At 27.5% G+C, this 12,069-nt stretch overlaps 1 protein-coding gene across 4 annotated transcripts in view; it reads left to right on the plus strand.

The window, feature by feature from the left end:
* Positions 1 to 12,069, plus strand: part of zfh1 (Zn finger homeodomain 1) — an 89,743-nt gene that overhangs the window by 59,705 nt on the left and 17,969 nt on the right. Inside the window, exons 1-2 of one of the 4 annotated variants that reach the window (XM_027350102.2) lie at positions 8,971 to 9,522; positions 9,779 to 10,480. The exons of 1 other annotated variant lie outside the window; for it this stretch is intronic. In XM_027350102.2, the coding sequence (XP_027205903.2) occupies positions 9,372 to 9,522; positions 9,779 to 10,480 (853 nt within the window). In that variant the 5' untranslated portion in view covers positions 8,971 to 9,371. Of the gene's footprint in view, positions 1 to 8,970; positions 9,545 to 9,778; positions 10,481 to 12,069 lie in introns of those variants that run through there. 2 more of the 4 variants (XM_075820643.1, XM_075820642.1) reach the window with 2 other exon arrangements.

A 12,069-nucleotide genomic window follows, 5' to 3' on the forward strand; every position in this document is an offset into this window, starting at 1 on the left:
GCATCTGTTTTCTTTTTTTCATTTTTATTCTTTTATTTTCATGATTCATTTAGTATGTGTTTATTTCTGAAACATTGATCTCGAAATTAGTCAACTTTAAACCGGCATTCTTAATAATATAAAGAACAAAGGGGAAGGAAGGGAACAGAAAAAAAATGATGACTATCACGACAAACAAAAACAGAAAAACAGAAAAAAAATTATATAATGACAAGATATATTATATTGGATACAACACATGGATTCTTACTGATTCAGCTGAATGTCATCATCATCATCATCATTGATCTTGCATATACAGTTTTTTTTTCTCTTTTATCTTCATCATGTTCATATTTATCGCCAACATCATCATCATCATCATCAAATGTGTCAGTGGTCAAAATCGTTTTTCAATAGTTGTTTCGATTGTCGAATTGTCGATGTCTGAATTTTTTTTTCGTTCGTCTTCTTATTCTTTAATCTTGCTATTTTTATGAATTGTTCAGATTGTTGTTTGTTCGGATCTTTTTTTTTGTGTTTTCATTTTGTTGAATCTAATCGTTGAGCCAAAATGATATACTACAGTGAAAATCATCAAATTTATTGTTGTTTGCTATGCTGTTTTTTTTCCCCGAACAATATAGATGTTGGACTTGTACAACTTGATTCCTATTGATGATGTACACTGTTCGTTTTTTTTCATCTAATAAAAATTATATCTCATCTTGTCTTTCAATGTTTTTCTTTTCCGAGATTAATATTACGATTTACAATAATAATAATAATAAAAATTCTGTTCTTCAGGGTGGTTGAGAAAACTTCAGAACTAAAAAAACAAATATTAAGAAAAAAAAATTGGAAAACATAGTTGTTGTTTTTTTTTGATTAAGATGTCAATCAAATTCAAGTAATGAACAAGAATTGTTGTTGCATTCCAGTTACATACATCTGGACAGATTGTTGATGTTTTCTTTAACGTTTTTTTATTTTATTTTGATCAATTTATGATTTTCTGTTTCATTTCATTGATTTATCATCATATTGATGATGAAAAGTATATCCTGTAGGCTATGATGATTTCAATCAAAACACAAAAAATCATTTATTTACCCCGTTACTGATTCCCGTTAGATTTATTCTCCGTATTCTTATATATTAAGAGTTTTTTCAGTTCATAATATTTGACCAACCATACGATTCGGTGGACAAGAAAAAAAACATCTCATTTATTTGCCTTTATTTTCTACAGTCATTCATTTTCATTTTCTTTTATTTCATTTTTCTCATTCTGGTTACTATAATAATCTAAGAATGTGGATAAAAAATTGCCACAATTTCTTCTCTATTCAATTGGCTAAAATGGTCAATTTTATTTTTCTCTTCATCTTCTTTGTTGTTGTTTTTGTTTTCAACATCAATTCCCTACAATTCACTTTACTAATCAAAGTAATTTTAAAATTGTCCTTTTTTTCTTTCTTTCTTTCTTTCATTCTCAATCATATGGAGTTTGTTTCAATTCAATTTTATTTGATTCATCTCGATCATCATCATCATCAGGACTTTATGTTCTCATCACATTGATGATGATGACCATACATAGACTCTCTTTTCCACTGAAAACAACAACCACCAAATGGACCAAAAAAGAGAAAGAGATGGGGAAAAAAATTCGTATTATTGAAACATGCAGAAATTAAATCAAATTAGCTGCTTGTTAGTATTATACTTGATTCGGATTCTGATGAAAGAAAGAAAGAAAGAAAAATAGATTTTCTCAATCGGTTATTTTTCTGGCCATTCTTGATTGTTTGTCGAGATTTTTCCTCTCGTTTTTTCACTGCTTCTGTGGATGCTGGATCTAAACGAAAACAAGAATAAAAATTGAAAATGAAAACAACAACAACAAAAATACTCTTAACCTAATGACCCTACTGTCACAATGACTAGTGACTTTTCTACATATTTATCTCAATGGATTTAATTCAATTCTCTCTATTTCTATCTATGTTGAAATAATTTTCCTTGTCATCAGTGATGAAAAAATAAAAAATAGAAAAATTTGTTCATCTTTCAAAGTTTGAATCTATCCATTATTCCTGTGAATAATAAGTTATGGTTTCTGAAATAAAAACAAAATAACGAATATTGTGAATTTCATTTTACAAAATGAAATTCTCGGTTATTTTTTTTTGTTGTTGTTGAATTGAGACCATTCATTTTATACGAATGAAATGAACAACAACAACAACAAAAATTGTCATTTTGATTCAAACATAGTGATATTGAGTGAATTTTTCGTTTTCATTCATAATCGAATTATAATCGAATAAAAATATCATAGAATAAAAGATGTTGTTATTGTTGTACGTCTGGCCAAACTATATACAGATATGTATAAGTTAAGATGAATGAAAACATTTGTCGAAATCAACATTCGAAAAAAAAAAACAAAAACAGAGATGACATTCTCATTTGCACAAAGTATAAAGGGAAAAAAATGAATAATAAATAAAATGAAAAATTTAATCCACTTTGTTTCAATTGTTTTTTGTTTGTTTGTTTGTTTGTTTCATTGATGCAAAATATTCATCATCTAAACTTTCAACGTATAAACCGGAACCAATAGATTTGATATTATCTTTATATAATTGTTTTATTTTCAATCCCCCTTTTCCACATCATGTTTCTACAAAGATTCAATATTATACAACGAATTTATATACGATACGGGATTTTAGTATAACACACACAGACAAAACACATTCATAAGATTAATGTCTGAGATTAATTGAATAAATGTTTCGAGAGTGCATAAATATTTCTTTTTTTTTCGTTTTGTTTGTTCGTTCTTCTTCATTTTTTTTGTCATTCATTCATTCATTCGAGATTCTTCCGATCCATCGGTGATCCAGAACAACTTTTTGTTTTGTTTTTGTTTTTAGGTATTTGTATCTCGTGTATTTTTCATTGATATCGTTTACATTAGTAATTTTTTTCTCTTTCTCTCTCTCTCTCTCTCTCTTCCGAACATTATTATTGAATAGATTAATGACTTTGGTTTGTTGTTTTTTTTTCGAAAATCTTTTTATCTCTTTAGCTTTTCTGTTCTACATGATGTTCGTGTCTCTCTCTTTTTCACTATGTGTATGTTGTAATCTTGTCTATCATGATAAAATACGAATCGGTGATCGGTTGTTGACCAGTATTTAGGATTTTGAGACATTTTTTTTCGGGTTAATTTTTTTTCTTCTAAAAGATCCAAAGATTTACTTAGATTGATTCATTTATAAATGTACTTGTGGTTATATGATATACCCGGCTGATTTCATTTGTTTGTTTGTTCATTGCAATCTTTCTCTTGTCTCTCTCTATCTTTTTTTTCTCTCGAATAATATTTATTGTATATAAATTTAGTTGATTAAGATCCTTACGAAGGCAGCAGAAACGACAACGAAAACAAAAACAAAACAAAAAACATTGGATTCTAGAATAGGATTTTCTTCTTCTTCTTGTTGTTGTTCGAAAGAAATTGATTGAATATTTACTACTGTATAAAAATAATAATATCCATTGTTATTCTCATTGTATAATGATGATGATGATGATGACGACCTCAAACATTTGTCTTTGATCCAAATTATTCTATTTATTAATTCAAATACACACACACACACACACAAACGCCAAGATTTTTTTATATATTATTTAATGTTTCCTGGAGCGTAACAAGCCAACAAACAAACAAACAAACAATTTTTTTCCCCATATACAGATATCATGATTCGAATTTTCAATTCAAAATATGATTCGTTAACGAATATGACAAAATATTTTGTGCTAAATACAGAAAAATTCATAAACAGGACAAATGAAGAAACATCAAGGAATAAGTCAATCAATATACAGATTAGAATACATTTGAAAGAACACAAGCAAACAAACAAACACACACATTCTTCTTTTTTTTCACCATCAATTGTTTCCATATTTATTCTCTACAAATCAATAATCAAAATTCGGTGTAACCGATTGTTTTTTCAAAAAAAAAAAACATTGAGTGAAAAAATCAAAATAATTTTTTCCATTTGTTTGAATATACGTTATTTTTAATTTCTCTTTCTCTCTCTCTCTCAGACACAATGCATTTCTTTTTGTTCCAATTTTTGAATGTTGCATTATTTGCAAAATAAAAAAAAATCTATTGCTTCATCGAATCAAACAGTATTCACACAAAGTATCTGTATATTTTTGAATCCATTGAAGCATAAATGAATTTTGAATGAACAAGTCAAAAAAAAAAAAATTTCGATTCGGTCACATTCAACAAATTTTTTATTATAAAAATAATAATATTTTCAAACAAATATTGGCAGCAGAAGAATCAGACAGGCAGGCAGATTTCGACACGTTTGACAATTTTGACAATGGGCATACAGAGTGAACACGAGTTTGTCTTTTTTTACGTTCTGATATTTTTCATCATCATCATCATTTCCATTTCGTTAATAATGTTGATCACACAATGATAATTGAAATTGTTCTGTTTCAAATTTTTTTCTTTCTTTTCAATAAAATAAAAATTGATAATTTTATGCATCGTATCGTTGATGTTTTTTTCTTCATTGAATTTACTTATTCTTTAGTTCTTTTTTTAATTTGATTTGATTTATTAAATTTTATTTTCTTTTCATTATTATTGCATACAATATATTATTGATGTCAAACACAAATCAAATCTGACTGAATAACAACAGCAAAAATATACAAAATTAAATGAAAAATATAAACAATAATGGTTGGATACAAAAATATTGATAGATCTACAATAATCATTATTACAATTCAATTTTTTATTGTTTTTTAAGAAATTCTCTTGGAATTTGGGTTCATTTTTATGGAATTTACTCGAATTTTAGTCAAATTACGTGTGCAAGTATAGTCTTTTATCACCAAATTTTCAAAATTCATTGATGAATGGAAACATTGTAAAATTTTGAATTTGATTCCTAGTTTTTTTTGGTTTCAATTTGATAAACAAATTGAAATTTTTTTTATTGATTAAAATTTCAATCAATTTTATCAATCTATTCAGTTGTTTTACATGATTTTCAAGCAATGGTTTCTCCTATCCGATATGTAATGATGATGATCATCATGTCATCATTATCATTATGTTAGATTTTTATCATCATCATTATCATTATCAGATGAATGATAAGGCCATTAAAATTGATTTCCTTGAATTAAGAATCCTTTTTTTCTTCCTTATTCATTTTAGGATTCTAAATTGTTATTACAACAACCACAAAAAAAAGGATTAATTGACAGTGGAATATTTTTTCCTGAAACACAAAGATTGAAGATGAAATCAAAAAACATTATTGCCATCCAAAAGACAATTATTATGACATTTTTGTTTCCTTTTTTTTCAGAAAAAAATTTCATCATTTGATTGATAAGTTGAGGGGAGAAAAAAACGATTCCACATCAACAAACACACTGACTACGACGACCCTTCACCCATCGAAACAAATTTTTTTTTATTCGTTGAAATATTGCCTAATGATAAACATTAACATTTGATTCAATAGATATCATTATAGATAGATCCGATTATGGAAAAAATAAGAAAGAAAAATAAGTAATGAAACACAAGAAACACATAGTGATAATGGTCTCATTTTTTGTTGCTAATTCTGTTGTCGGTGGTGGTTTTTTCTCTCTTGTTGTTGGTTATATGAATTAACCAGATAGTTTGTCACTATAGTGTGTAATGTTTGGAATCAAATGAAATCAAATCTTTTATTGTGGTTGATGATGATGATGATGATGATAATAACAAAAATTTTCGGATATGATTGAATAAAATGAAAACATTATTTATGCATTCTATTCAATTTTTTTTATTCTATGGAACAAAAAAATAATTTAATATTCTCATTGCTCTCTATCGTTGATCGTTCTTCGATTCATCCAGCAAAAAAAAAAAAGTGTAGATGAATGAAATTTCATTTTTTTTCCATTCCAAATCCATTGTATGTTGAAGAATTATTATTATTATGATTATCATTTTGTTTTTCCGTTTGTAGACTTGTTTCATTTTGTTTTTGTCTCTCTCTCTCTCTCACTCACTCTCCGTGGATAACCAAGCAAAAGAAAAAGAACTAGGGGTTAATTTTATTCAAAAAAAAGATGCTTTATGGGCATAATAATGATGACATTATGACATCATTATTATTATTATTATCATCATCATCATAATCATCATGGTTATAAATTGTCAACGACAATTTGTTATATTTTTTTCTTCAATCCGATATGCTCACACTTTCATTTCATTTCGTTGTTTTTCAAATTTGTAACGAATGAAAATATTTTTGTTTTATCCAATGATCCAATGAACAATTGTGTCAAGTGTTCCAGGATGTCATGAAAAAAAAATTTTCTTCTCATCCACACAAATACTTTCAATGTGTTAATTGATTCGCTCCAATTCTTTCTTTTTTCGAAAAAAAATTTTTTTAGTTTCGCTACTTGATTAGCTTGGTGATTTCCGTTCAGTTTTTTTTTATAAATTTCATACGAATGATTTCGAATGACAAACGTTTTTTTTTTGGTACACTTTTCTTTCTATAATTCCGTTATGTTCAGGATCATCAAAAAGATTATAATCATAATGTTCATCTGTATATGTCAGTATTGTAATTAATTACCGTTTCTAATAATGATGGCAATGTGATTGCCATTTTATTCATATTGCTGTTGATGATGCTGAGATTAATATTAATAATAATAATAATAATAATGCAAACCAAATCAGTGAAAAAAGTCAGTTTTTTTTCATTTTGGCTGAACATTATATTGGCTATTTCGGTTCACAAAATTCATTCGGTATATTTTTATCGTAGAAAACTATGATGGCTGATTATTAGCATTTGATTGCCATCATCATCATCATCATCATCAATGATCACCATGGTGTAATCAAAAAAAAAATTTCCAACTTTTACTATAGGATTTTTTAATGGCGATTGACATTCATAGAAGAAAAAGAAAAAAAAAAGAGTAAAAGAAGGGATGTCTATGAATATTTCTCTTTTCGTTTCATTTCATTTTTTTTTTCGTTAGGTTTTTTTTCATACAAATATGAATATTATTATTATTATTATAACAGGCAAACGATGCATGTACGATTGTGTGTGTGTGGAAACTAAAAAAAAGTACATTCATTTAATTCATTCATTCATTCATTCATTTAGTTAGTTAGTTAGTTCGTTGATTGTTTCGACAAATTGATTCATATACTGATTTCTCTATACATTTTTTTTCTTTTTCTTCTCCATCATGAATGAATGAATGAATGAATAGATAGGCAAAAAAAAACTATCCACCAATACATAGAGATTCAATGAGATTCTGTTGTCACTTTTATTTTTTTTTCCCAATTCAATTTTCAATTGCCAGTGTGTGTGTGTGATGACATTTGTTAATAATAGGCTAAAACGAATATTCTAGGGATGAATATAATATGGATATTAATAATTTTTTGTTTCCCAGATCATACTAAATGAATTACCCTTTTTTTTATGTATACTTTTAAATATTATTGAATCATCATCATCACAAACTGAATATAATTACAAAACAAATTCTCAATCTTGCTTTCTATATGTTTAATGACTGAAATGTGAATAATAAGTAGAATAATAAAATGATATAATATGAATCATCATCATCATCATTGACTTTTCAACTCTTTCTTAATACTAATTACTATGCAACTTTTTCATAAAATTATTTAAAAGTTGTTGTTGTTGTTGTTGTTTTTTCATCTGGAATCATTTCAGATCAGAAAAAAAAGTCATTTATTTTCAATTTTTTTTTCGAAAATATAATATTAACTGTGAAAAACAAATAGAGGTAATCATACATGACAATTTTTGTTTTTCTCGTTAATCATTATCAATCTTTTATTGATTATGTATAACATATGTAAAATTGTAAGGTTACCATATGTCCAATCAATTATCAATTGATCTGTTTTTCATCCAAAAAAAATACACACACAAACACATTAGTTTTATTTATTTCAAATGTGGTTCATATATGAATGGAAAAAAATCAATGAAAATGAATTTCATGTATGTGGTTCTAATTAGCAGAAGAAGAAAAACTTGTTCCTTTCACATTCATTTGAATTCGGGCGGTGCACATTTACACGGAAAAGTAAAGAATTTTCTACTTCAACAATAAACATAAAACTCTTGAGAAGGCCTGAAGACCATACCCAAAAAAAACATTGACTTATACAAATACACACATGTAGTTTGTTGGTTGTAATCAATATACAAGGCATAATTCATTTAAGGTTTTTCTTCAAACTTAAAAATATCGTCTTTAGTTTCACATTTTCTCTCTGTTTCTCTATGTTTGTGTGTGTGTGACCATAATAATCATTACAATCACAATTCAGATTCTTGATAATCAGATAGGAAAGATTTCAACACTAACAAAAAAAAACCTACACATTGAAAAACCATAATGATTACCAGTTAATGGTATACCAACGTCATCCACAAACACACATGTAGATGTGATGTGATGATGATGAGGCGTTGTTTTTTTCTTTTGGTACAATTTTCAGTTTGATTTGATTCATAATATTCGTTGTAGTGGATCATTTGGCGGCAAATACACAGGCGCACCATACACACAACATATATTCGATTCATTCAATTCAATTCATTTCAATCCCAATTCCATTCAATTCAGCAGGCATCTCTTCTCTGAGTTTTCAATTGGCGGTGAGTTTTGCTTATATTCGCACTAAACGTAGTGTACCATCAAAACTTATACACAACACGCATAGCACCGGCCTGCCATTGCAAACGAAACACAAGAATAACTGTATCGAAAATGCAGATATAAACATACAAGACACACATGCACACACACACACACAATATATTACAGCTACGAAACTAATCCTGGCCATGGTTAACACCGCTAACCGAAGAAAAAAAAATGAAAAAAAAACTTTTAGGCTGCTGTCTTTGGTCCGATCAGTGTCAGTCGTAAAACATGCGGTGATCATTGAACAACTCTAACCGAACATTCAACAAAAAAAAATGATGTGCAAAAATAGCATCCACAATCCAAACATTAACTAATTCATTAAACAAAAACAATCAAATGTTCAATGTTTATTAATGTTATTTTTTAGTTTATTGATTTTTTTCCAATTCTAATTATCATTTACATCATCAATGATGTTTCAATCAAATGAAAAATATTAACACTGCCGTTTAGTTTGATTTGTTTGTTTTTTTAAAAAAAATTTCACCTGTTTATTCTGTGTTGTTTTCATTCTGTGTGTGGGTGAATGTGTGATGTTTGAGCCAACAATTTACCAACAGATTTCCGTATCTGCTGGTGCTAAAACCGGTACGACCAATTCTGGTCATCATACTCATCATCTTCATCATCGTGGCAGTCATAATTCACGATATCTTTCATCATCATCAACACCTCGAACGCATTGTATGTTTTGTTAATATTTGCAGTAGGTGTTTTGATCATCAAAAAAAAAAAAAAAGAAAAAGAAAAAAGAAAAGAAAATTTCATTTTACATAAATCATTATTCACTAGAATCAAGTGTTGAACGTGATTTGCATTTGAATTATTATTATTTTTCTCTTGATTCTTCATTTAAATTTTGCAATTCATTAACATTCCATTTTCATCTTATTCAATATTTAACCTGTTTTTTTTCTGTTTTTTGTTTTTAATTCTATAGTGGAATTTGAAGAATACAACAGCAACAACAACAACGACGACGACAACGACGAAAAAGAATATAAAATGTCCAAATCTAATCTAAATCAAAATGCTGATGATGATGATGATGATAATCATTCAAAACAATTTACCAATTATAATGATAATGATGATGATGATGGCGACCTGATGGATTTTTCTAATACCCGCCAATGCATAAAATCAAATAACTCTACTTTACCGCCATCTGTTGGACAAAAACTATCTCCTACATATGATCATTCTGTTAATTCATCATCATCCTCCTCCTCCTCCACTTCTTCATCATCATCTTCATCATCAACAACAAAACAAACAATCATGAAGAATAATGCAACATCAAAATTAATAATCATTGCGAATGAAAATAATAATTCTGCCGATACAACCGACACTGAATCCGAAGAGAATTGTATCGAAGTTGAACGATTATCAAATGTTGCCTATGATGATGATGACAATGAAACCAATCCTGATATAGATATTGATGTTAGAACATCGAATACAGAACCAATACCCACTTTAAACAGTGATCCAATACAACAATCATCATTCTATAATGATCATCGCAATACAACAAAAGTGAAAACTTCTAATAATAATAATAATAATTGCGATGAATTGGATAAACAAGTTGATTGTGATTCAATTGATGCCCTTAAATTAAATTACCGGAAAAAAGGTCAGTTTATTCAGATTGTATAATTCATTAGTTTTGATTTTACATCTTTTTTAAACACCTATCATTATTTGATTTTCGAGTAAAAGATTTTGGTTTTAAAGAAAGAATAATAAAGGTTATAACCATTTTTCCATTATTGATTGATTGAAATACTGAGTGAAATAACAATAGGGAAAAAAATGACAATAATCAAAGTTACTTTTTTTCCCATTTTCAACATTGTGTTAGTAGAAAAAAAACGAAATTCGATAAAATAAAATGATTCCAGATCGTTTTATCTAATGTACAAATGGTCGAACCCTTGGATGATAATGGTTGATTTCAAACATACCCAATAATGTTTATGGAAGGCCAACTGGAGAAAAAAGGATTGCTTTTTTGTTGTTTGAAAAAAAAAGATTTTTTTTTTAGTTTTGTTTGAAAAAAACTCGATAATGATGGATTGAATAAGTGAACCAGACATATATTCCCATATACGTACATTGATGATGATGATGATGATGAGACATGAATCGAAACTTTTTTCTTTTTTTCGTTGAAATTCTGGTTGTTTTGTTCGTTGATCATCATCATCATCATGATCATGATAGAGGAAGGAAACAACCATACATTAATGTTTCTTGTATCCACCACATGGATAACATAAGTTAATGTTCTTCACATTTTTTTTTCTTTCTTTGTTTCTTTCTTGTTCTTTTCAATATATATACTTTTATAATATTCCCGTTTCAATCTTGGAAAAAAATTACATCATCTTTCAATGTAGGTTTTGTTTGAATCGGTAGCAAGGTTTGATTGTTGAAATCATTGATGATGATGATCATCATCATCATCTTGTTCTTGTCCTCATATAATAATAATAGTCAAGATGTATATCCCATAACACTATCATCATCATCATCATCATTAAGTTTTTTTTTATATAACGGTGTGCAATACATATATAAGATTGTTGTTGTTTTTTTTTGTTGCTAAACTAATAGGATAGAAGAGAAAAAACTTGAGGTTGAGGTATAATATTCAAGGAATTTTAGTGATTTTTCTTTTTTTCAAATGGATCATTATATTATAGAATAATACCCAAATGACAATCGATAATAATGATGATGATGATGAATTTCAAACGTTTTTTTTAACTTTATTTTTTTTCTACATCGAAACATATCAATTAGGTTTTTTTTGTATAAAAGTAGAAAAAGAAACATAAAACATTTTATCGTAAACAATGTTTTATTCCTCTTCTTTCAGTTCAGTTATCAAAAGTTTACTTCTTTTTTTTCCAAGGATTCAACCATTTTTGATTCCAAATTCTAATTTTATTGGAATATGATAGTATATTATTATTATATTATTATGAGAAAAAAAAGGAAAAGAAAAGAAAATCTTTCTATACCTTACATATCATAATTCAATTTATTTTCCATTCTGTTGTTGTTGTTGTTGTTTTTTGTTATCCAGAATCTTTTTCGATATTTTATTCTATGTAAATATCTGCCTTTTTTCGATATTGAATATTTTTCTTTTGCTTTTAGCTTACCATCATCATCATCATCATACCTGAATCTCCCTGACTGACTATCTTCAATTTT

The sequence above is a fragment of the Dermatophagoides pteronyssinus genome, unplaced genomic scaffold (assembly GCF_027571235.1).
Source record: "Dermatophagoides pteronyssinus isolate colony J.1.1.1.1 unplaced genomic scaffold, Derpt_VIB-CSIC_2022.12 sq0007, whole genome shotgun sequence".
NCBI classification, from domain to species: domain Eukaryota; kingdom Metazoa; phylum Arthropoda; class Arachnida; order Sarcoptiformes; family Pyroglyphidae; genus Dermatophagoides; species Dermatophagoides pteronyssinus.